Source organism: Leuciscus leuciscus, assembly GCF_965113295.1.
Source record: "Leuciscus leuciscus genome assembly, chromosome: 21".
Classification (NCBI taxonomy): Eukaryota; Metazoa; Chordata; class Actinopteri; order Cypriniformes; family Leuciscidae; genus Leuciscus; species Leuciscus leuciscus.
Genome location: NC_138745.1, coordinates 33,551,218 through 33,576,405, shown reverse-complemented (window position 1 = coordinate 33,576,405; position 25,188 = coordinate 33,551,218). Strand labels below are relative to the sequence as shown.

The 25,188-nt window shown below is 36.9% G+C and overlaps 1 protein-coding gene across 5 annotated transcripts in view; it reads left to right on the top strand.

Annotated features, from left to right (window-relative positions):
- Positions 1 to 20,204, top strand: part of LOC309485186 (uncharacterized protein) — a 92,439-nt gene extending 72,235 nt beyond the window's left edge. The window contains exons 5-17 of one of the 5 annotated variants that reach the window (XM_082151896.1): positions 14,043 to 14,074; positions 14,126 to 15,014; positions 15,789 to 15,827; positions 17,256 to 17,291; positions 17,387 to 17,419; positions 17,545 to 17,577; positions 17,684 to 17,710; positions 17,832 to 17,965; positions 18,067 to 18,363; positions 18,444 to 18,539; positions 18,625 to 18,766; positions 18,954 to 19,036; positions 19,255 to 20,204. In XM_082151896.1, coding sequence (XP_082008022.1) covers positions 14,043 to 14,074; positions 14,126 to 15,014; positions 15,789 to 15,827; positions 17,256 to 17,291; positions 17,387 to 17,419; positions 17,545 to 17,577; positions 17,684 to 17,710; positions 17,832 to 17,965; positions 18,067 to 18,363; positions 18,444 to 18,539; positions 18,625 to 18,766; positions 18,954 to 19,036; positions 19,255 to 19,335 — 1,922 coding nt within the window. In that variant the 3' untranslated portion in view covers positions 19,336 to 20,204. Of the gene's footprint in view, positions 1 to 14,042; positions 15,015 to 15,788; positions 15,828 to 17,255; positions 17,292 to 17,386; positions 17,420 to 17,544; positions 17,578 to 17,683; positions 17,711 to 17,831; positions 17,966 to 18,066; positions 18,364 to 18,443; positions 18,540 to 18,624; positions 18,767 to 18,953; positions 19,037 to 19,254 lie in introns of all 5 variants that reach the window. The other 4 variants (XM_082151899.1, XM_082151897.1, XM_082151895.1 and 1 more) reach the window with 4 other exon arrangements.
- Positions 20,205 to 25,188: the final 4,984 nt, after the last annotated feature.

Below are 25,188 nucleotides of genomic sequence, written 5' to 3'. Positions count from 1 at the left end.
TTCCCAATGAGACTTCTGCACCTGTCAACAGGTATTTTGGCACATTCTTCATGAGCAAACTGCTCCAGCTGTCTCAGGTTTGATGGGTGCCTTCTCCAGACTGCATGTTTCAGCTCTTTTCATAGATGTTCGATGGGATTCAGATTAGGGCTTATATAAGGCCAGTTCAGAACTGTCCAGTGTTTTATTCTCAGCCATTCTTGGGTGCTTTTAGTTGTATGTTTTGGATCGCTATCCTGTTGGAGAACCCATGAGGTGCAACTGAGACAGAGATTTCTGACGCTCGGCAGTACATTTCACTCCAGAATGCCTTGATAGTCTTGACACATCATTGTGCCCTGCAGAGATTCAAGGCACCCTGTCCAGCAATGAATGTGTACATAAGTATAAAATCTGAGATAAAAGAAGTTTGACACATTTTAAAGTAACTGTAGAAAAGTTTGTGTAAAGTTTTTGAAGTCATACATTTGACAAAAACATAAAATCCCTTTTTATTACTACAGTATACACTACGGTGCAAATTAAGATGCATATTTACTACAGTAGTTTACAGTTAAATAAATGTATGTACACAATATGTACATCATAATTCATAATTAAATAATTAATAATAATTAGATATTGAATATTAGCTTTTACCGTTTAACAGCTATACATGAATACAGTCAAATTTGATTGAATCATCTGATTTTTAATTAGGGTTTTTATTAAGAGATATCCTTGATTAACATGGTTTAAAGGTCCCATAGCATGGATTATTTGATTATTTTATAATGTTTCCTTGGGTGCCCTTATAATGTTAGTATATTTTTTTAGATAAAAAAATTGTCATAATTTAGAAATAAAAAGCCCATATAAGACTTCAGTGTAAATGCCCACTGCTGTGATTGGCTGACATGCTTGCATATGAAATAGCTAGTATTACATGTGGAACTCTCTCAAAAACTTTTTACTATTACAGCTATTATACGTTTTTACTATTACAGCTATCGAGATTAACGAATCGTGATAAGTTTTTTAAAGTATTTAGATCTATTCCCATCACATAAAAGGTTGCAGTGATGAGCATTGAGCAGATTGACAGTCTGTTGATTGCGTCAATAAAGATCGTATCATTGCAACACATTTTCTGCACTCTCACTAATGATTTCACCAATGCAAACATGATGTAAATACACTAAGAGCGTCATTGATTTCATAACGAGTTTTGGCAAGATAAACTCGCTCTGTGTGATTGACAGCTTGGGCGATTGGAAAGGGATTGTTCTTTGATCGCTTTCTGTATATATTTTATTCACAGTTTAAATAAGAATATTTTCATCCTACTAAGAGAAACTATGTGAAGTTGATATTTTAGTCACTGGCTTGATTTACTGATGCATAAACAGTATTGAACGATTTTGAGAGAAAGATTATCTGTCAGAACTTGAACTGAACTGAACTGAACTTGGACAGTGAAGGTCTTCATCTGTTTAAGCTTGTTAAAGGAACCGTATGTAAGATTGTGGCCAAAACTGGTACTGCAATCACTTTCAAATTACTGTAGAGCGGTGTATCCCCTCCCCCTCCCCCTTTTATGATTAATTGAAATACATTTCTTACATACGGTTCCTTTAACTGTTCAGTCCTGTTCAGCTGTTGCTGTTCTTGTCGGTGTTACACACATCACTCTAGATGTTTCAGGAGTTTTTGGAGTAGCCATTGTAACACTAGAGTTGTAGAATATCTTTTTATTTTATTTTATTTAATTACTATCCTAAAACTTATTTAAATACCAAATTCAGGAGGCTGGGCTGTAGGAGTGTAACATCCAAGGATGTAACGCTCTAATGATGTGACACCTTCAGTAGTCATAAAACACCACACTTAGTGAGATTAACCAGTTTTTTCTTCAAACAAAAGTGATCAAAGTCATTTGCTGGTAAATCAGTGTACACTGATGCACTGTATTTTGTTTTACAGCATAGATTGTGAAGGTCTCTGATAGAAAGATGTCTTCATACCTTTGTTTTACAGTGTTTTTAAAAACACTACAAAGATATTTTATTAGATTAAATATTTAAGAGTTCCCTGTGCTGCATTCTATGTACACATACCACCCCAAAATTCATGGGAGCATTGTCTTATTTGAACAAAGAGAAGCCGAGAACACCTAGAGCTCACTAAAATTACTGCTGTAGAGGAAACAGTTGTTTTTCAAAGTTGTTTTGCAAAGTGTAAGGAAAACTTTCGTAATAAATTGACCTTGAATTTACTTTTGTGCAAACATAATTCCTGTATAAAGATTATGTTTGAATTTTATCCATAGTCTTTACAAGGACATGTAACTTTATAGTTCTTAATGTGTTTGCATTACAACAGTGTGGCATAGTTCCTCTAATAAATCTGACCGAAGAGCAAAACATTTACAAAGATTTTTAGCACATATACGGTAGTAACTTTATTTGAGTCAAAAAAGATGGTGATAACAATTGAAAACAAACTATAATCTTTAATGTTAAGCGGGATGTTGAAATAAACTATTCTGTGGACGTTAAACAACTTAATATAATATTAAGTATAATATAATATGAAATACTGGTTTGTCAAAAAGAGAAAGTTCAGTCATATATTTAAAAAGCCTCTTAAATGAAAGGCCTGTGTCATCACACACATTTTCCCATGTGCGGAATAGCATGAACTTACCGGTACATCGTTTTGTCTTCAAAACTAAACACAGACCAACAAACAAAGAAATGTGAACAGTGTCATCTCAAACAAGATGACTAAATCTAGTGGAGTAATAAAAAGTCATTTGCAAAACCTATTTACAAACGTGTAACAAACTTACAAATTGCCCATCATTTGAGTTTTCTACATTCTGTATATATGCATCATAAACGATGTTTGTATGGCATAACTTATTTTCTTAGTGATTTGGGGTCTTGAATTTACATGGTGATTTCTGCACACGTAATTTTTTTTTTTTTTTTTTTATCTGCAGGTTTTACCAACACACACACACACACACACACTATGGGTTGGGTTAAAAACTAAAAAAAATTCTTTAAAAATGCTAAACTAACAAAAGTAACAACCTAATTTATATACACTAAAAATATGTTTTTGTGTGCGAGCCCAGAGAATCACCAGAAAGCTTTTGATGAAGTGTCATTCTTTAAACATCTAGCCTAAGCAACTGTCGTAAAGCGCCTTGGGTGTACAGTAGTACATATGAAAAGTGCTATATAAATGCCTCATTCATTCATTCATTCATTCATTCATTCATTCAGATGGATTAAGCTGTGATAAAGCATCCCTGTTTATTTTTGTTAAAACTTTATTGAATTTTAAAGTTACGTGTAACAAAATGCTTTCTCTGTATTCAGGTTTGACTGTAGTAATAGTAATGTAAAAACATGTACACTTCAATTTAAAACTAAAATAAAAATAATTATAAACCTTGACAAAAAGTATTATTTGACCATTTCTAAAAAAAATACATTCAAATCCACATCTTAAAAGTAAGTAATTTTGAACACTTTTTCACAACATTTGAAATTTTGCTCTTTTTTTTTTCACTTTCCGAGATCCGAGATCCTTCTGATCCCCCTGCAATGTAATTGGCACTTTCAAGGCCCAGAAATGTAGTAAAGACATGTTGAAATAGTCCATGTGACTTCAGTGGTTCAACTTAAATTTTATGATGCGACAATAATACTTTATTCAACAATTTCTTCTCTTCCGTTCTGTGTCAGTCTTTTGTATGCTTGCTTGTATGCTTGCATGCTTTTGTATGATCAGATCTCTTGCAAGGTTGCAAGGGTTTAATAATCAAACTGATCTGAAGCATGTGAACAATGAAATTAAACCTGACCTTCCTCTTCAACTCTGTCTTACATAAGAAGACAAATACTTGACCCAATTGTGAACTCTTTGCTTTCACTTTTAAACACTAAATAATCTGTGGTAAGAAAAATGACTTTTATATTAGGATATATGTGCAATATGTAAAATGTTTTTTAAACATCTTTGTAAATATTTGTCCCTAAAAATAAATTAGGCTTGTTTAGACATTGGCAATATGTGAAAAAAACGTAGGAAAAAATCCAAGTCCAGGCACTCGTGGCTGGGCTTGGATTTTTTCCTACGTTTTTTTCAATTATTACCCTTCCAAGAGCACCGGAGGATACAAGGGATTTCAGCAGCGCTCCAGTTCCCTTTTGTTTATTGGCAATATGTGGTTTGAAATAATATAGTATGACATAAATGAATAAACAACAGGTTTATAGTATTTTAACACAATTATGCTATAATAAAATATATTAACATAAAAAAATCAGCGGAAAGGCATCTGTTCTGATATACTAATCTTTGTAATCAGGTTATTTTGTATTGATGGTCACCATCTCTGTCAAGGAACTTCAAATAATCTATTTTAGGATATTACTGAGTGAAAATGGTTTGTTTTGTCTGGTTAGTTCACACATTAGCAAGTGAAAAAAGGTCTTGGTTCATTTATTTGGCACAATAAATTGATCTTTTTATTATAAGGAAATACTGACATGTTATTTGATGGACTGAGAAACGAGCTTGTTTTAGGTAATTGGTGCCTGATGTGGCTGAGAGAAATGGTCAGTTCCTTTGCTCACCACGAGGGGGAGACAGAAGCAGTGCACTCACTGCAGTAAATGAAACACTCAAATAAATCAGTCAAACATGTTCGGCAATAACAACATTTTACTACAGTTGTTAGTGATGTTTTCTTCATATTTAGTTAAAATAGAAAAATCAAATGAATTCTGAATGCTAATAACTTTCCCAGATTACTCACAGACTGAAGTAGACACTCTTCTGTCTCTCCTCATGGTTATTTAGCAGTAAAGTTGTTTACCCATCATTCAGATTCACCCATTCAAAAAGTAGCCGTCCGCGTGCCGGTGTGTTGTGAGTGTTCACGTTGTTTTCGATTACTATTGTTGGTTGCTATGGTGTTTTGGACGCATTAATCGACCCTTTTTATTAATTAATTGCACTTGACTCGACATTAAGCATCACATAACATTTAACATTTGGGTCATTCCACGAAATCGGTGCCTTTTGTGTCCCTGAGAAATAATCAGACGTAGAATTACTATAACAACAAATAAATTTGTGATTTAAAAACATAATAGTACTATGTATTATTTCCTCAATATTACATTAAATTAAAGTCATTTATATATTATTTTAAATAATTTAAATTGCATTTATGCTGATAAGGGTAAGGTTTTTGGCCTGTCCCTCCCTGTGATTGTTCTTTTTCAGCAGGACTTTTAAATCGCAAATTGAAGGCAAAATTATACAAAAATCACATTTTCATATTGTTCTAAGTATAGTGTCACTGTTAAGCAGTGTTTTGGCATAAATATACATTATTTTTAATAAAATATAAACCATTTTATCAGTGTCCCCTGATTTCATGTCATGCCTGTTACCCTCACCAAAAACCCCTTGTAAAATAATGGTACATTCCTGTGACATCACTTCAAGGGAGTTACATCATCTCTAAATCATTATTCCAACAGTTAAAACACAAGTAAGTTTCTCTCTCTCTTCTATAATGCTCTATTTTGATGATTTATTAGGTATAACTGAGGTGGGGACATCATGCAATGTCAAAACTGTTACTGATTTTTAAAGTATAAATTTAAACAATATTTATTTAACTTAATGTAATCAATATCTACAAGTAATATCCTTTCAAAGTGTACAACATGTGCTTTTGTGGCCTTGCCCTAATAGCTAGCAATTAGCAAATTAGCTTGAATTTGTCAAACCTGTTACTGTCAGGCCTGTTACTTTTGTATAGTAACAGGTTTTGACATGTGGGGTAACAGGGATGACATAGATTAGGTGTCACCTTAGCCACACTGTTTTTAAAGAACAGTGATCTTTAAAAATCTTTAAAACATTTTTAAAGGTCATCCTGGGTGTTTTATTGAGCTAATGCCTATATCATTCAGAGTTGGTATTGCTGGTGCATCTGGCAATTAAAGTATTAACCCTCTGATGGTCTTCGGGGTCTTTTTGACCCGCAAATGACTTTTGCTAAAAAAAAAAAAAAAATTCTCTTTGCCTAAATGGCATGAAACTTTGTACAGCTCTCAACCCTTTCTAGATGTACAATAATAAAAAAAAAAATTATGTTAGCGTGAAAAAAAGTGACTTTCGTGGTCTTCGGGGTCCAGAGACCCCAGACAATAACATGTAATTTTGTAGCAGAATAATATATATATATTTTTTTTTTTAACAAATGTAAATTTACTCTGTTTATTAATGTTTTTACTCCACATTTGTGCAGTTTTGGGAGGATTTATGATATATTTTAAATTTATATAAATAAATTAAAAAAAATTTTTTTTTTTTTATAGGTTTTTATACAAAACAGTTCATATAGTTTTTTTAATGTAAAATTCACTTTACAAATTTCTAAATTTCATTCATGGGGATAACATGGATAATTTGACATGGTTTTGTGTAACATTTTTGCCCATATTTTGGAAAATGTAGTTTTAAAAGTAAAAAATTATAATTTTAGCCACTAGATGGCTATAGAGCCCCATTATATGCTATTTGCTATTTGACTAACTGAAAGATATCTTTTCACAAGTTGTTTCCAGTTGGATTCATATCTAAATATTATGAAATCACAATTCTAACAATAAAAATGACTTTTTTGTGCGATTACAAACAATAGCAGCAAGGTGACTGCAGACCCTCGCCCCAATCTTGTAATGTTCAAGAAAGTGAAACCAAATGTTAGCATCTGTTTTCAGATCATCATAGAAAGACCAAGATCTGATTATCTTCCTTGCCTAATAATTGAACCAGATCAGTATATTTTAAGTTCTGTGAGGGGACATACTCACACAGACAAACAGATGGACGCATGGGTCTAATTACTCTAATTACAATACCCTTAAATCTTTAGATCTCTTAGAAATGTAATGTGCTTCACTAATACAACTATGTCAAGTAATACAATTTAAAAAGGTAAAATTTTACAAAATTATGTAAACAAATATGTGCAGTGTACGCTGAAGAATGTGTGTCCTGTCATCCCTGTTACTCTGGTCAGTCCTGTTACTATGATGTCAATCCTGTTACTGTCATTAATTTCATAAAAAATATAAAAATTATATTTGAAATGGCCTTCCAAGTTTTTCCATTGTAACCCTATCTATATTGTATTTTTGACAAAGCCCTTCTTTTAATATCTCTCTTGTAAAAATATATATTTTTCTTAATTGACATGTGATCACCCTCCAAAATTTGTATGTTCTTGGTCATCTGAATGACAAATATAATATTGAAAAAAAAAATCAAATTTTTTAAACAATTCCAGTGAAAAGAGGGACTAAAATACTGCTCATATATGTGGAAACTATAACATATTTCTAATTAAAACTATAGTATATAGCAACGCATGTGTCTGTAACAGGCATGACAAAAATATCAAAACATGAGGTAGATAAATAGTCATAAAATAAAAAATTACATAGCCTGAGATGGCACAATATGATTTCTTGTTATTTTATGCTGTCTTCATTTAATGGATATTTTTAAAAAATTGTTTAAACTTATTTTATATAAAAAATTTTCAAAGTTGAAAAGGCACTGATTTCGTGGAATGACCCATTTAACATTTAACATCACATTTAAAACTGTTGCCTAAAGTATCTGCTGGTATGTTATAAACATCCCCAATCTTATGTCATTTTGTAGTCCTAGAGGGGTAAACCATTCTCATAAACATTAAACTATATCTACATCTAGAAATTCTAGTTTAAATCTCATTTCATCCTTTTGAACAGCAGGTGGCGATAAAGTCTTGACATCTATTTATTTATTTATTTATTTATGAACATTTATTAGAGGATCAACCCCATGAGATGAAACATCTCGTTTTCATGGGGGTCCTCAGGATCCAAACAACATAGAAAAGCAGAACAACAGAGTAGATACAATAAAAAAATAAATAATAATAATAATAATAAAATAATAATAAAAATAAAAAAACCTTAGCGCACGCACTCACACACATTCACACGCACCATACGACATGCACGCACACGCACGCACGCACACACACACAAGCTCTCACTGTCCCCACCCATCACAAATAGAGTAAAGTAAGCCACAGTGGTTCCCAAACTGTGGTATGTATACCACTAAACACATTTTTATTTTATACCCCTTTTAAGTCAAACCTTTTTAATCTAGGACTCAGCATGAAGGTGCTTTGGAAGTCAAGCGTTTTAAGAAGGGTATTTGGTGTGAGATGTTTGAGAACAACTGGTGTAACATATTGCATATAACACAATAATCCCAAATATAACTGACAAAGTTAACATCACTATATATGTACATACAGTATATATACATAAACACATTCATATATACACACATACATAACATGACACATATCGATGCTAAATCTGAAATGCTAGAAACATAGACAAGTATTCTGAAGATGTGTTAACAAAGCAGTTCGGAACAGAGGAAAAGACGGAAGCGAGCGAATGGATGCAGGAAGGCTGTTCCAGTCACGAGGGGCTCTAACACAGAAAGCATATTTCCCAATTTCTCTCTTACTCTAGGGACAGTAAAGAAGATCTGTTCGTTGTGAGTGACGAAGGCTATATTGTGAACTGTAAGGCACTAAATATTGCGATAAATAATATGGAAACTGAAAGTAAATACATTTAAAAATGAGCTGAAGCCAATGATATTGTCTTCTGGCTGAGGGTGCAAGCCAGGACAGCTGTTCATCACACAACATCTGATCAGTTACTCTCGCTCAGTTTCTGTATGATTACTGAATCCTATGTTACTGAAGTGATGTTGATGCAAAGTGACATTGGTGTTTTCCTTTTTTTTTTCTTTTTTTTTATGTGTGATCCTCATTCTTTAAATTCTTTGTAAATACAGCCATTGGCTACAGTCAGAAGAGGGAAAGATGTCAGTGTAACATTTACTTCCCTTTGCAGCCGTATTGGAAAACCAATAAGTGTTTACTAGTATTTTGTGATTGCCAGCCAGGGCGATATAACACGAAGTATAGTGTTATAAATGTACATATACAGTATATATACACAGAATAGCCAAAACTTTATGACCACCAGCCTAATATGCTGTTGGTCCTACACATACTGCCAAAACAGCACTGACCCGCAGAGGCATGGACTCTAAAGATCCCTGAAGGTGTCCTGTGGTTTCTGGCACAAAGATGTTAATGCACAATGTTAATTTTAATGCAAAGATGTTAATGCACATCTTTGTGCCAATGTAAAGCAGCAGCTCATGCAAGTCCTGTAGGTTACGAGGGTGAGCCATCGTAGATCAAACTTGTTGGTCCAGGGCAACACCTTGAACTCTTCATCATGTTTCTCAAACCATTCCTGTACAGTGTGTGTCAGGGTGCATTATCCTGCTGAACACCATTGTCATGAAGGGGTGTACCTGGTCTGCATCAATGGTGGCACGTGTCAAATTTGTGTCCACATGAATGGCCGGACCCAGGGTTTCCCAGCAGATTATTGCCCAGACCATCACAGCGGCTTGTTGTCGTCCCACAGTGCATCCTGGTGCCATCACTTCCCCAGGTAAATGCCTGGCCCACTGACGTACACTGCTGACCACGTGATGTAAAAGAAAACAGGACTAGACGACCTTCTTCCACTGCTCATGGTCCAGTTCAGACCCTTGTGTGCCCATAGTGCGTTTGACGGTTGACAGGGGTCATCACAGGCACTCTGATTGGTCTAGCAGAAGAGTGTGATGCACTGTGTGTTCTGACTCCCATAACCATTATTAAAATGTTGTGTGACTTGTGCCACAGTAGACCTTCTGTTGGCTCAGACCAGATTAGGGATGGGACGATTACCGGTTTCATTATAAACCACGATAAAATGTAGGCTACTAACGGTTAGTATTATCGTTTAAAATTGAATTATCATTAAAACCGTGTTTGATTATCACGATTTTAATAACTCACTGTAAATCCTGTCCAGCCAGCAACAGTCTGACGCAGGCGCAGCGCACAATGTTGGTTTTATTTTATTCGAGAAGGCAGTGACCGTGCTCGGGAGATTTTCGTCCTTCTAAGAGGACCAAATCTGAGGTGTGGTCATATTTTAGCTTTTACAAAAGTCCTGAGGGAAACTTAATCGATGATGCAGAACATGCACAAAAAAAGTCAAAAGGCAAAGGAGCGAAACACTTAAGATCTGCCGAGTCGTCTTGTGTGACCATCTCCCACTGTCTGTCTGTGTATAGCGAACGCAAGGCAAGTTAACTTTGACCTCAATACCAAAACTACGTCTGGGAAATAATTGGGCACAAAATGTTGTTTTGAGTTAAAATATTTTATCTCACTCACTTGAAATAAACGTGAAACTTCCGCAAAGAAAAGTTCGCACTTCGCAGCAAGTGGCTTTGAGCCAAAGATCAAGTTCAAACAAGACTAAGAGTGACATTCAAGGGATAACAATGTATATTGTACACTTATTACAGCGAATTTTTTTTATTTATTTTTTACCACATAATTACGGGACATGAATTGAGATTAATGTTTTAAATCTTACCTGTTTATAAATTAATTTTGTACAGCGTACAAAACAATCGTCCAGACAAGATGATCACAACAATATTATCAAACTCTGTAAACAATAAATCAACTCTGATTTCATTTTCAAAACAATTGTATTTGAATGAAACGAGAGAGCGCGTCCGTTGCGATACATGGATGTGCGCTGTGTTAAATGCGTTATTGACGACCGTCATTATAAGGAAGGAAATGCCACAGAATATAATCTTGCTTTAAAAAGTGCATAGAGCTGCTTGTTTTTGTTGTTGTTTGTTGATTTTCAAACATAAAACTTGTTGAAATGTTTTCAGTGTGAGCATCAGTTATTTTTGAACACTTTCATCTCGTTTTAACAAAACCGTGATAATATTGATAATCACGATAATTTTGGTCACTATTATCGTGATATGAAATATTCATACCGTCCCATCCCTAGACCAGACAGGATAGCCTTCATGCCCTCGTGCATCAATGAGTCTTGGGCGTCCAACACCCTGACGCCGGTTTGTCCTTCCTCAAACCACTGTTGGTAAACAGCATTGCCGTTTCAGAGATACTCTGACCTGGTCGCCTTGCCAAAACAATTTGGTCCTTGTTGCTCAGATCCTCATTCCTGTCCGTTTCTCCTGCATCCAAAACGTTGATTATGAGAACTGATTGTTTGCTTACCATCTAATCTACCAAGACCTTAATATGTGGCCTTGTTAGGAGAGGGTCAACGATATTCACTTCACCTGTGACTGGTCATAATGTTTTTGCTCATCAGTGAAAAAAGAACTGGGGCATTAATTCCATGTGCATTTAATATTACTGAACTAATATTGGACAAATAAATTGATGACAGTACTACATTGCTATTCTTTCTGAGCTCGGTCAAGAGATGTGTGCACAGACATTCTCAGGGTGTGTGATAGACACTTGATGTGTAAACAATAAAAAACCCACAGTATGTTCCTGGTACTGAATCATGTGCCAGAGGAGTTTTTAGTTTTCAGTTTTATCGCTGGCTGTGTTCCAACATAACTTTTTTTTTTTTTTCATTCCAGGGCAAGTGTTCCCTGTAAACAGTGCCAGGACGTGTTTAAAATCAGTCAAACTTCCTCCTAACCCAACACAGGTGCAAGAGCATCTTAGAAGAACGGTAAGTCAAATCTTTCTATTTAATGTTACTCTCCATAAGCTATATTCTCTACTACAGCATTAAATTATGATATTATAAGGATTTTGCTATAAATATAATAAATAAATATAAAGCAATTAGATAAGTAAGTAGCTTAATGTGTTTATGATTTTATAAAACAGCAATATGTGTTCAATGAATATTCAACTTTATTAATACTTAATACGTAATACTAATATTTAGTAATAATATAGTAATAATATAAGTAATTTGTTGTTAAAGATAAATATAAAGTGGGACCTTTTAGAATATAGGTTTTTTTCCAACCGCTTCAAAAGTTGCTCCAACAGACATATTTTAAAGTTGAAAATATAAAATTTACAATAAGTTATTATTATTTATGTATATTCAAGATTAACATGGGTATAGTGAGAATAATAAATCTCCCCCTGATTACAGAAGGACTCCTACATGCTGGTTTTATCTCTGACTTCATCATCATGAGATTATTTCTGGTTTCACAGCTTCTGCTGGTGTTCATATCAGTCCTGACACTGAGTAAGGTTTAGTTTCTGTTAGATTATCAGTCTTATGTGGAAAGACTAGAAATATACAATCTTGTGTTTCCGAATTTAATAATCTCTTTCTCTTTAACAGCCAGGGCACAAACAACAACTGAAACAACAACTGACACAGCAACAACTGAGACAACAACTGTACAACCAACTGAAACACGTAATATTTTTATGTAGTTTAAAGAAGTGTTTTTTAATGTCTTTTTTTTCTTTTTCTTTTCTTTTTTTTAAAGCATTACAACAATACCAGCACAAACAACAACACTGGCCAGTACTTATAGACTGTCGCTAAATGGTGTCAATTGAACAAACCCAAAATGAACCTGAGAAATCAGTTTATCGGGAAAGAAAATGTAGGCTACTGTCTTTCTTTTTTAGAAAAAGGACCAAAAATATGTATTATCAAATATGACTCAATATTCATTTTTCCAATCTAATGCTTCTCTGACTATCAGTGGCAAGCAGAAAAATCATGGATCAATGCATATTTAAACTGGAATACAGTAAAAGAAAACTGTGCTCATCAAGTGAGTTCATGAGGTATTTTATTTGTTTCTTTCAGAAACCACCACCACAGTTTTACCAGGTAATAATGCTGTGATAGATAGATGACTCATCACACGCCTATGCAATGTTTTTATGTAGTTTACAGAATACATAATAAGCAAGCAATAAGGTATGAGGGGCCGTGCTGTATTGTGAACACAGTCATGGCTGAAGGACATTATTAGGACAGACGCAAAGCCTTCAGTCGTGACTGCATTCACAACACTAATTAGCCAAAAATATGTTTTGATATGTTACTTTTTTGCAGTCTTAAAAGGGTTTGTTCAAATGAAAATTCTGTCATTAATTACTCACCCTCATGTTGTTCCAAACCCATTAGACTTTCATTAATCTTCGGAAGACAAATTAATATATTTTTGATCAAATCTGAGAGATTTCTGGCCCTCCATTGACAGCTACGCAGCTGACACTTTGAAGCTTCAAAAAGTTCTTAAAGAGATCGTATGAATCAAGTGTTTTAGTCCACATTTTCTGAAGAGACTAGAATGCTTAATATGATTAACCGATTTAATGTAGGCTTTTATTCACATATAAACATTGATTAGTGGACATAAACAGAAGCTCAACCGAACCTGCTTGAAGCGAGAGAACAAACCTCTTGAGCAAGCTCAAAGGTGATGCGTAACACAAGAATGAATCTCATTGGTTCTCGCATGTCAAGCAAGCATGTTTGTGCTTCCATTTATCACAACTGATGAGTGAGTTGATAAATGTTTATATGTGAAAAAAAGCCTAATTTCAGTCTGTTCAAGCGACCGTGTCTCTTCAGAAAAGGTCTGTTATTCTTGAGCTCATAATAAGCTTTTGTCTTAACTCATGCTCTAAATTACAGTATTTGTTAAGCTTATATTACACCTTCCATTGGACCACTTGAGATGGATTGACCCCACTTCTCTTCCAAGAAAAAAAGACAAAAGATATTGATGTGTACATACATACATGACTCAAAGATAATTATTTGTCCAATTAAATTCTCTCTAGAACATTGTCAGGTAATTATAGACCTTTTGATTAGAACCAGATCTGTTTATAAAATGTTGTCTCTGGTGTCAGTTAAACAAACCCAATATGAACCTGAGAAGTCAGTGAGCATCTTCATTAGGAAAGAAAATTGTTCTTGGAGTTCATGGGGTATTTAATGGTGTTTGTTTTTGTGTTAATTTTTTTTCAGAAACCACCACTGAAACCACCACTGAAACCACCGCTGAAACCACCACCGCTGAAACCACCACTGAAACCACTGCTGAAACCACCACCGCTGAAACCACCACCGAAACCACCACTGAAACCACTGCTGAAACCACCACCGCTGAAACCACCACCGAAACCACCACTGAAACCACCACCGCTGAAACCACTACCGAAACCACCACTGAAACCACAGCTGAAACCACCGCTGAAACCACCACCGCTGAAACCACCACCGCTGAAACCACCACCGAAACCACTGCTGAAACCACCACCGCTGAAACCACCACCGAAACCACCACTGAAACCACCACCGCTGAAACCACTACCGAAACCACCACTGAAACCACAGCTGAAACCACAGCTGAAACCACCACCGCTGAAACCACCACCGCTGAAACCACCACCGAAACCACCACTGAAACCACCACCGCTGAAACCACTACCGAAACCACCACTGAAACCACAGCTGAAACCACCACCGCTGAAACCACCACCGCTGAAACCACCACCGAAACCACTGCTGAAACCACCACCGCTGAAACCACCACCGAAACCACCACTGAAACCACCACCGCTGAAACCACTACCGAAACCACCACTGAAACCACAGCTGAAACCACCACCGCTGAAACCACTACCGAAACCACCACTGAAACCACAGCTGAAACCACCACCGCTGAAACCACCACCGCTGAAACCACCACCGAAACCACTGCTGAAACCACCACCGCTGAAACCACTACCGAAACCACCACTGAAACCACAGCTGAAACCACCGCTGAAACCACCACCGCTGAAACCACCACCGAAACCACTGCTGAAACCACCACCGCTGAAACCACCACCGAAACCACCACTGAAACCACCACTGCTGAAACCACCACCGCTGAAACCACCACTGAAACCACCACCGCTGAAACCACCACCACTGAAACCACCACAGTCCTACCAGGTAATGAGCTTATCTATATGTTAGTGTAAGAGTGAAGACAAAATAAATGTTTAGCTGATACACACATTTCAAATGTTTGTCTTTGTCTCAGAAAAAGGACCAATAATACTGTATATATTCCTTATACATGACTCAATATTACATTTTTTGTCCAATCAAATTCTCTCTAGAATATGAATGTCCCTCCTCCTATAAGCACCTCTGACTAACAATAGCAAGTAGCAAACCATAGATCAGTGCATTATTCTATTTTTTTATTATTTTTTTTTTATATCCTAATTTCCGGTTTCAATAGAAAATACATAAACAGAAAAAGAAAGCTGTACTCGTCAATTAAGTTCATGAGGTATTTAATGATGTTTATAACTGTTTACATGCATTCAGAAACCACCATAGTCTTACCAGCTAATGTTTTTATCTTAATGTTAGTATGAGAGTGAAGACCAAATAAATGTTTACCTGATATACATTACACATTTCAACTGTTAAGACTTTCTCTTCCAAGAAAAGGGACCAAAAATACTGTACATAGTCCTTACACATGACTCAATATTTTTTTTTTATCTCTCTAGAATAATGTCCCTCCTCCTAAAAACACCTGCCTCTGACTAGCAATAGCAAGTAGCAAACCATAGATCAGTGCATTATTCAATTGTTATTGTTTTTTTTTTTTATATCCCAATAGAAAATACATAAACCGAAAAAGAAAGCTACTCTTGTCAAGTGAATTCATGAGGTTTTTAATGGTGTTTGTATTTGTGTTCATTTTTTCAGAAACCACCACCACTGAAACCACCACAGTCCTAACACCAGGTAATTAGTCATGAGTTTATCAGTCTTTGGCTGCATTTACACTGCAAGGTTTAATGCACAGATCTGATCTTGTGACCATAATATCCAATTTGTTTTGCCTCTTTACATACACTTTAGACACGGCTGATATCCAATATCTGTTTACAATAATCCTCGCCCAAAATTATTCTGTTAGTGATCACTTTACTATGCGACACTGGTTGACCCTCAGGTTTTGAATGGCCAAGCTATTGAAATTATTGGTAACACTTTGTTTAAAGCCTTTATGCCTTGTAATGCACCTTATAATGCATTGAATGGTCTCATGAATAATTGGAACCACAGTTATAATAGACTGTAATTCTTACTTATCTATTCGTTGAACACACCTTTAGAAAGTATATAATGCATTGAAACACATGACAAACAACCAATTTCAGAATCTGCTAATATTATAATGCATTTTGACTTTGGGTACAATTATTTATGAAAATATATAATTAATTACATACACTATAAATACCTTTATAATGAATTATACATACCGGCTTTAAGTAAAGTGTCACCAAATTATTTATATAATTCCCGCCGGGTGGTACCATGATTACTTGCCGGCATTGAAAAGTTAAAAGCTGTCATGAATGTTTGCAGTCGCAATTTTTCGACTTGAATTTCGAATGAATTAACGAGAGAGAGAGAGAGAGAGAGAGAGAGAGAGAGAGAGAGAGAGAGAGAGAGAGAGCACGCCTGATAGAGAGACTGCGTCTGTACAGCATCTCTATGTAATAGTGAAGCTGTGAGTTTAATTACAAAAACAGCAAAGTTGTCACCTTGTTGCTTGTTGAAACACATTTCATTTCATGGAATCATGACAGCCCTAGATGAGTCGACAATATTTTTTGTCCTTTTTCTTAGAAGAGAAAGGCTGTTTACACTGGCAAAAAAAAAAAAAAAAAAATCTATATTTTTACACACGTGTAAACAATTTTTTCCCCCGCATCCATTCTGAGCCCCTTCCAAATGTGGTTTTAAGTCAGGTACATATCCAATATTTAGACATCTGACCTACGTCTAAACACAACCAAATAACAAAATTTTTTACTTAAATTAAAATGAATACAGAAAATTGAATTATAGAAACTATAATATTATATTAATGATAGTAAAATAACTGCTGTTTACTGATTTGGCCGGTAAACCCATTGCTTTTAATGGAAACCTTGAACGCCGTGGGCAGTTTTGTGCTTGTAAAGCTAACTTCTTAAAATATCTTGACATTTTTGCCTGCTAAAACATATCCGGACTTGTGTTTATTTCTAAAGTATGGGGCGCCTGAAGAGTAAGAATGAGTTGAGTTGCAAGACAAATATCATACACCCATGCAACATTTTTATGTATTTTACATAAGTGTTTTATAATTTAATGATCTTCTTTTTTTTTGACACACAGTTATCACAGTAAAACCTACAACAACACCACTGACAGGTAAAAGACCTTTGAATTACAATCAAATGTAACAACTTCACGTTTTCATAATGGCCCTCAGTAAATGGTGTTTGTATTTGTGTTCATTCTTTCAGAAACCACCACTAAAACCACCACAGTCCTACCAGGTAATAAGGCTGCGAGTCATGGATAACTCATTATTATCCACCACTATGTTATACATAGGAAACACATTTACAATTTTTAAGTGAGTTCATGAGGTATTTAATGGTATTTGTGTTCATTCTTTCAGCAACCACCACAGTAACCACCACAGTCTCCACAAGTAATAATACTGCGACTGTTAGACAACTCATCATATGACTGTGCAATGCATTTTTCAAGTACTTTACAGAAGTGTTTAATAATTGAATACTCTTTTTCTTTGACAGCCATTCCAACAACAACTGCATGGACAGGTATTAATTGACTTTTGAATTAATGGTTCGTTCATGTCAGAATTGCCATAATTATGAGATTCTAACTTGTAAACACTGCTCACATCTTCATTTGTATTTTTTGTGTTAATTCTATTTGCAGCACCGGCGATATTCTATCCATTCGGCTCAGCGGCAGGAGACACAGAAAAGCTTGAAAATGGTGATGACACCTACAGAGATGTTGCCTTCTCCACTCCATTTACATTCTTTGGACGCAAGTACAACTATACATATGTGAGAATCTAGTTCCATTGGCAGTCTAATATGAATGCAAATGTTGTGATTAGCCAGCTCATACTTTACTGGTGGATTTGAACTGATTTTTCTTATTTCAGGTTAATAATAACGGACTCCTTACATTCAGCCAACCTTTACCAGAAGCTTCCCCTTACCCATTTCCCACATATGGAACTGAAGATTTCATTGCTCCGCTCTGGACTGACCTTGATGACTTTGGTTTAGGCAGATACTCGTATCAGGAGTACACTAGTGGAAGTGTGCTCACTCGCGCCACTCAGGATATAAACCAGTATTTCCCTCATAAGGGCTTTTCTGCTTCTTGGGTCTTTGTTGCAACATGGGACTATGTACTAACATGGGATATGAATGTATTAAATCTTCACTCAGCACCGGTAAATAGTTTTTCTTTTTCAGGCACAAGGTCACAGACTGTGTAGACTATGAATCGTGATATTGTTTCTTTTCTTTTCAGGCAATCACCTTTCAAGTGGTTTTAATTTCAGGAGGTGATTTTTCTTTCATTCTGATGCATTATGGTGACTGTGCTGGGATACAATTTCCAGTGGAGGTAAAACAAACATCAAAGGATTGAAATAATATTATATACTGACTCTGTATCTAGACATAACATATATTTTTCTTGGTTTTAATAGGCTGGATATGACACAATAAACTCCACTGACTACCATGTCATTCATTATGATGCATCTAGTGGCTACTCCATCCCAAACCTCAAGAACACGAGTAACGTAAACGTTCCGGGTCGTTGGGCCTTTCTTGTGAACAACGGAACAGGTAGGAGTTTTTTTTTAAAATAATGTGTTAGTATTATCAGTTTGTTTATATATATATATATATATATATATATATATATATATATATATATATATATATATATATATATATATATATATATAAGGGCTTTATATATATGGGTGTGGGGGTGTGTGTTATGTCTCATTATGTGTGTGTTTCCTTTTAGAAAATGTCATAGGAGTTCAAATAAAACTACGGTCATTTGTAGACCTGAGACAGAGTGCAAACTTTGAGGTTGTTTTGCAGAAAGTAAGTTACACTCTCATTCAAAAGTTGTTGAATGGAAGCACATTTCCACCTCAGAGTAAAAAAAAACAACCTTTATATCTCTAATCGTATATCTCTGACTTTATATCTGACAGTTGTGGCTTTATTTATTATTTTAAACTATCTCACTTTTTTTTGACAGACTTCCAAAACCAATAGAGTACAGTGGAAATAAAATACATTGTCCATCTTTGTTTCAGATAAAACAAGAGCTGGTCAATCGTGGAGTTCCAAGTTTCGTTGAGATGAAGTTAAGAGATGTCAAAAAGACACAGCCGTAATACAAGACTCAGAAAGCTTAAAATGGTGACCTTGAAGATGTAGAAACTGATTAAAGAGAAAAATGTCACTCCACGGGAAGGGAAACTTTATATTCACCCTTATAGAAATAACACACATATCATGAGCATATATGATGAAATGTGATGGAAAAAATGACAATGTGAATATGATACATTAGATAATTAAATAATTCATTACATTAATCATATATGTTCCAACCTAATTTAGCTTGAATAATATCATTAATCCTTTTTTTTTTCTTTTTTTTTCTGTCTTTTCATGCTTTGTTTTATCAGATATCTTTAACAAGTATCAGGGGTTAAAGCTTTGAACTGTAGCATGTGAACAATGCAATTAAACCTGTTCTTTGTCTACAACTCCAGTTACCAGAAGCATTACTCATCCATATCGAAAATAAGTGCATGTATCGTTCTCATGGAAATTACTGTGTAATATATTTTTGACCGGACCTGAGGACAGCAGCTTTCAGCTGATTTTTGGACATCAATTGGCAGCATAACAAAGTGCCAACCCCTCATATTAAACATAGTCTGGTTAACAATTTTACAGTTTTGTTTATGGTTTTTGACAATGAGGGCATATCATGTTTATGTTGGCAATCTGACTTGCTTCTAGAAGTGAAAAATGATTTTGTGCCAAAATACCAGTCTGATATACACAAGCTTTGACGTCAACCACAAAAAAAGATGGGAATCTTTTTCTCCCTTTTTCGAAGTTTATTCAAAGCTTTATTTGATTGTGCATTTACTTTATTATTATTATTCGTTTTTTAGAACATTGCGTGTTTGTGGTCAAACAGTTGGTGTAACAGCTGTTGTTGCAAATAAAATATTTTACTTAAGCTGCACAGCTGAAGAAACCTGATTTGGTGTGCCATAACAAATGAAGTTTTAAAAAAGTAGAAGAAAAAGAAGAATCTCCATCTGAAATGTTAAACTTGTCCAGTAGGTGGGGCTAAAGTCTGCCAGAATTAAGGAGACACAACATCTGAATACGCCCTGTGCACGAACAGCCCGATCTCATCCCAAGGCGTCATATACTGACGCTCTTGACAGTTCGTCTACATCCAACGCACATGGCACCCTTTAAGGCCAATTTATACTTCTGCGTCGGGTTCGCGTAGAAGGTACGGCGTAGCATACGCATTGACGTGTACCATACGTCGTACCCTTCGCCGTACCCTGACGCGCACCTCCTCAAAAATGTAACTACGCGTCGCGGCGACGCGGACCGCAAGATCTGTGATTGGTCGGCTGGATAGCATCGCGTTTCCTCCTACGCATTTCCGGAATGATCTTCTGCACTCTGCACCGCCCGCCCGCCATTTTTAAATTCCGAAGATCAGTGAAGAGCCATGGAAATAGACCAAGTGACCGAGAGATTGCTTGAAGAAGTGCGGAAATACAGCCATCTGTATGACTCCTTCAGTCGCCATTGCTCGTAGAAACCTAAACTCAAAACAGCCGCGAGGAATGTAAACACAGTGGAACTGGAACATTAAAACCCACCCGCGCCAACTAGCGTTTCGGCGGTGTAACTGCAGAGCAACACAGACATTCGCAGAAGTATAAATGCTCACGACGGCGTCGCCTACGTGCGTACCCTACGACGTACACTACGGCGTACACTCGACGCAGAAGTATAAATTGGCCTTTAGCGTCAATATGAGACGCAGATAGATATGGGCCAGAAGGCGCCTCCTAGCGGTTTAACCTAACCCTACCCATTACCGAACAAAGCTCTGTGCGTGTCATATTGACGCTAAAGGGTGCCATGTGCGTTGGATGTAGACGAAATGTCAAAAGCGTCAGTATATGACGCCCTAGGATGAGAATGCGTTGGCACGAACACTGCTGACGTATTTCCGGTAGAATCTCAGCCAGCGTCTTTACTTCCGCATAGCGCGTTCTATAGACCTTATGTAGCCCCGCAACTTTTCCGCGTTGCGCTAGTTGTCTTTTGTCTTCCGGTCTGTATTTTCACAGCGATCTTGCGTATTTATGAATGAACGGCTCGTTTTAAAATCTTCCCGGTCGACTGACATTTGTTAAGTCATCTGCTTTAAACATTACAGTCCTCATGATATCTTTCGTTAACTTTACATTAAGTAAATCCACTTCACCAGCTAATTACTCCTGGACAGCAGTGCCATAGAAATATACAGAGCGACCGCAAAAACGGAAGTTCAAAGACAATATTCTAAAGATGGTTGCGCCCTCGTTTCTCTGGCACATAAGGTCTATAGCGAAGTGTACTAGCAGCAAAACTTTCATAAAATTAATTTGATAGCGATTTATAATTTAAGTATTATATGTATGTAGTAGTATATAGTTAAGCACTGTAGTGATGGCTTCCAGAAAGTTTAAATATCAACGGCGGGAAGACAGTAGTTCGGCTGAATGTGTCCCGTTATGTGAGGCCTCCTCAAAGTTTAACTCTATACTGAGTTTCCACACTTTTCCTGTGGACGAAGAAACACGCAGAGAGTGGATTCACAACATTCGACGTGAGAGATTTATCATCACATCTCATAAAAGGGTCTGCAGTCATCACTTTAAAAGTGATGATCTGAATGAGCCATCGACCCCTAAAGGGCGTCGCTTGCAGCGATAGGGAGCTGTAACTTACCAACCTTATTCCAGTGGAACGGCTACTCCGTTGCTGAACCAAGGTGCACCGGGGTATGGCAAAGAAGGGAGGTTTACATTCAAGTGGATGCCAATGGATGCCCATTATCTGGAACATGATTATTGTTCAGTTCCAGAACCCGCGGCACTTGATAATGCACTGGATCAGACCGAAGATCTCCATAAAAAGGTGGAGCAACTAATGAGACGACTGAGTTGTCAGTCAGTCAAAGATTTTGTTTGGGGGCGATTTGCTGCTTCCGACGATGATATAAGGTTCTACACTATAGGTAACTTTTTTAAATGTGTGTGTGCGTAAATGTAAGTGTGTGTGTATATGTATGGATGTGTGTGTGTGTGTGTGTGTGTGTGTGTGTATCAAAAGCATTCCAACATCAATCCCATGCAGCTTGAAGCTCTGGCACAGGACAGATCAGCCTGGCAGGTTACCTGTGCCCGAGTAGTTTCACAAATCCACGACAAAGACCAACAACGGAGAGCCGAGAGACGCAGACAAAGACACCAGAGGGCAGCTGGGGCTCCTCTGTCCTTTGGTTTCCCCTGCTCCACCTGCGGACGAGTGTGCGGCTCAAGGATCGGCCTCAACGCCCACGAGAAGTGGCACCAACGGCAATGTTGTTGATCCCCTCCCTAACCCCGAAGCAAGCGTCATCATCGGAAACGATGGACAGCTATGAGAGATGTGTGTGTGTGTGTGTGTGTGTGTGTGTGTGTGTGTGTGTGTGTGTATATGTATATACTGTAAACATGTTTACATCTCATTTAGATTCATGACTTACAGGCATTTAATGACTTTCTGGAAACTCATTGACACTCATCCCACAACATGATTCGTGTGACCAGAGCAAGAGCAACTACAATGAGGAGTGAAGCTGGAACAAGAGGCAGTGCATGGGTAAATAAAGAAATAGAAAAACAAAACTTAATTTAAAATTTTCAGTGAAAGCTCAGCCTATGTACATAATTGCAAACCTTGTTATTTTTATAGGGTCAGTCCCTGCAGCCCGTTGATGAGTTCTTCCTCTTCATGATCCACCTCTCTGTTGGTCTAACACGGCGGGATCTGGCCCACAGATTCAACATTCATCAGTCTACAGTTAGCCGAAATATTACAACCTGGGCCAATTTTTTGTACACCGTTCTTGGCTATGTCCGCATATGGATGTCTGAGGAGGAAGTCAAGGCTCATCTACCCAATGAGTTCCAGGACTACCCAGACACACAAGTGGTGAACGACTGCACGGAAGTGCGTTGCCAAACTCCATCCTCTCTCCTTCTTCAAAGTGAAGTCTTCTCCAATTACAAGTTCCACTGGACCTTCAAGGGGTTAATCGGCATGGCACCACATGGTGTGGTCACCTTTGTGTCATCCCTGTATGGACCTGGAGTGGCAATAATGGTCGACAAAGATTTTCTTGTTGATGACTGTGTGCCATGCAACAGATGACGGCTGATGAGGTGAGGAAGACACAGTCCATTGCTCAGCAGAGGGTCCACGTCTTAATCTATGGGGCTTCTCTGACTTCCTCATCGACCTGAAACATGTCGCCCTCACACTGATCTCTCCTGAGAACTGATCTTTACTGGAAACTGAGAAATTACTCATAGTCAGTAACAATCACATTCCAAAATTTGTATGTACATTGCACAAACAAGCACTTTTCAGATTTACATAAAACTATATGTTTAACTAAATAGATCAAATAATACAAAGACCGGTATGAACTGGACAGAAACGGAGACAACGACTTTAGAAACCGATTCGCTAGTCGGATTTCGCATGATATGAGAGAATACTCACCCTCAAAGATGTCGATGTAGATCAAAATATATAATTTAAAGCCCCTCTCTTTCTCTCTCTTAGGTGTGACAGCTAACTGTCTCACAATATTGTTAACATCATTCACGTTAACCGCAGGAAGTTCTTGTAAACAGCGAATGCAAAAACGGCTTCCGGCGCAGCACCGGATGTAACTGGACAGGCTGAGACAAAACACGGAGGCGATCGTGCATAGAGCCTATTGCTACACACTCCTTAAGCCTGTCTAGAGATCTGAGGCCGATACCATGAAGGCAATTAGGTGGATAGCCAGGTAAGGCTGTGTCTGAAATCGCCTACTATACCCTTAAATAGGGCACTATTTGAGGGGACAGTCATTTGTAGTGGTGTCCGAAACCATAGTGGACGTTATTGAGTGCACTCATTCAATCCCACAATGCACCGCAATAACGTGTGTACAACTGATGTACGCTCAACCATAGACATAATAAATACATAGACGCCCTATTGGCCGCTGGATCGTACGTCAACGGCGCCGCCATTTTGTGGAGGGCAACTTTCCCATAACTCTCACTACGGGAGAATGCCTGCTTCGTGTGCTGCTTGGGGCTGTACAAATCGCTGCACAATTGAAAACAGGTCTCGGGAAATTACTTTTCACAAGCAAGACTGAACATTTGTTTCTGGTTGTATTTGGTCATTATATAATTAGTAATAGTAACGTTAGTTGGCCACCAAAGTCAGACTTATAGAGCTAGCGATGTCGCTAGTTAACTTAGCTGTGAAAATTGAGAGATGAGTTGATATGATTTATATTATAGTTTTAGCTTAAATGTTATATTTTATATTATAAAGTAAATTTCCTGAAATCTAAATATTCATCTATATTTTCTTAAAACCGACTTTTATGACAAGTACTCGTTTCGGGTAGGTACTAATCACTATTTCATTATAAATGATTATTTTTATTATAATATTATACCACTTTTGATTATCAATCTATTATAGTTAGGCTATGTTGTTAAATTATTGTACTATTCACTAGTCACTATTTAAAGCTGCCGTCGGCAACATTTTTTTTATCATATTCAGTGTAATCGACACTATAATCCGACAGAACAACACAAATAAGGTGGTTTTAGAAAAAAACCCGAGCTTCTAACTCCACCTGGAGCGTGTTATTTGTTTTGCAAAAATCCAGCCCTCCCGCTTCATCAGGTCCAATCAGCGCAGGGGGGTGTGAGATCTGACTGTCAATCACAAGTCGTGCACATATGCCACAGATCCCCCCTCACTCGCGCACGTTAATATCACATGCACACGCCACGCCTGAAGTTCGCCTGGAGATTGCATGAAGCGTGATGGCGGAGAGAAAATCTACTAACAAGCTTCCAATTCCTCGG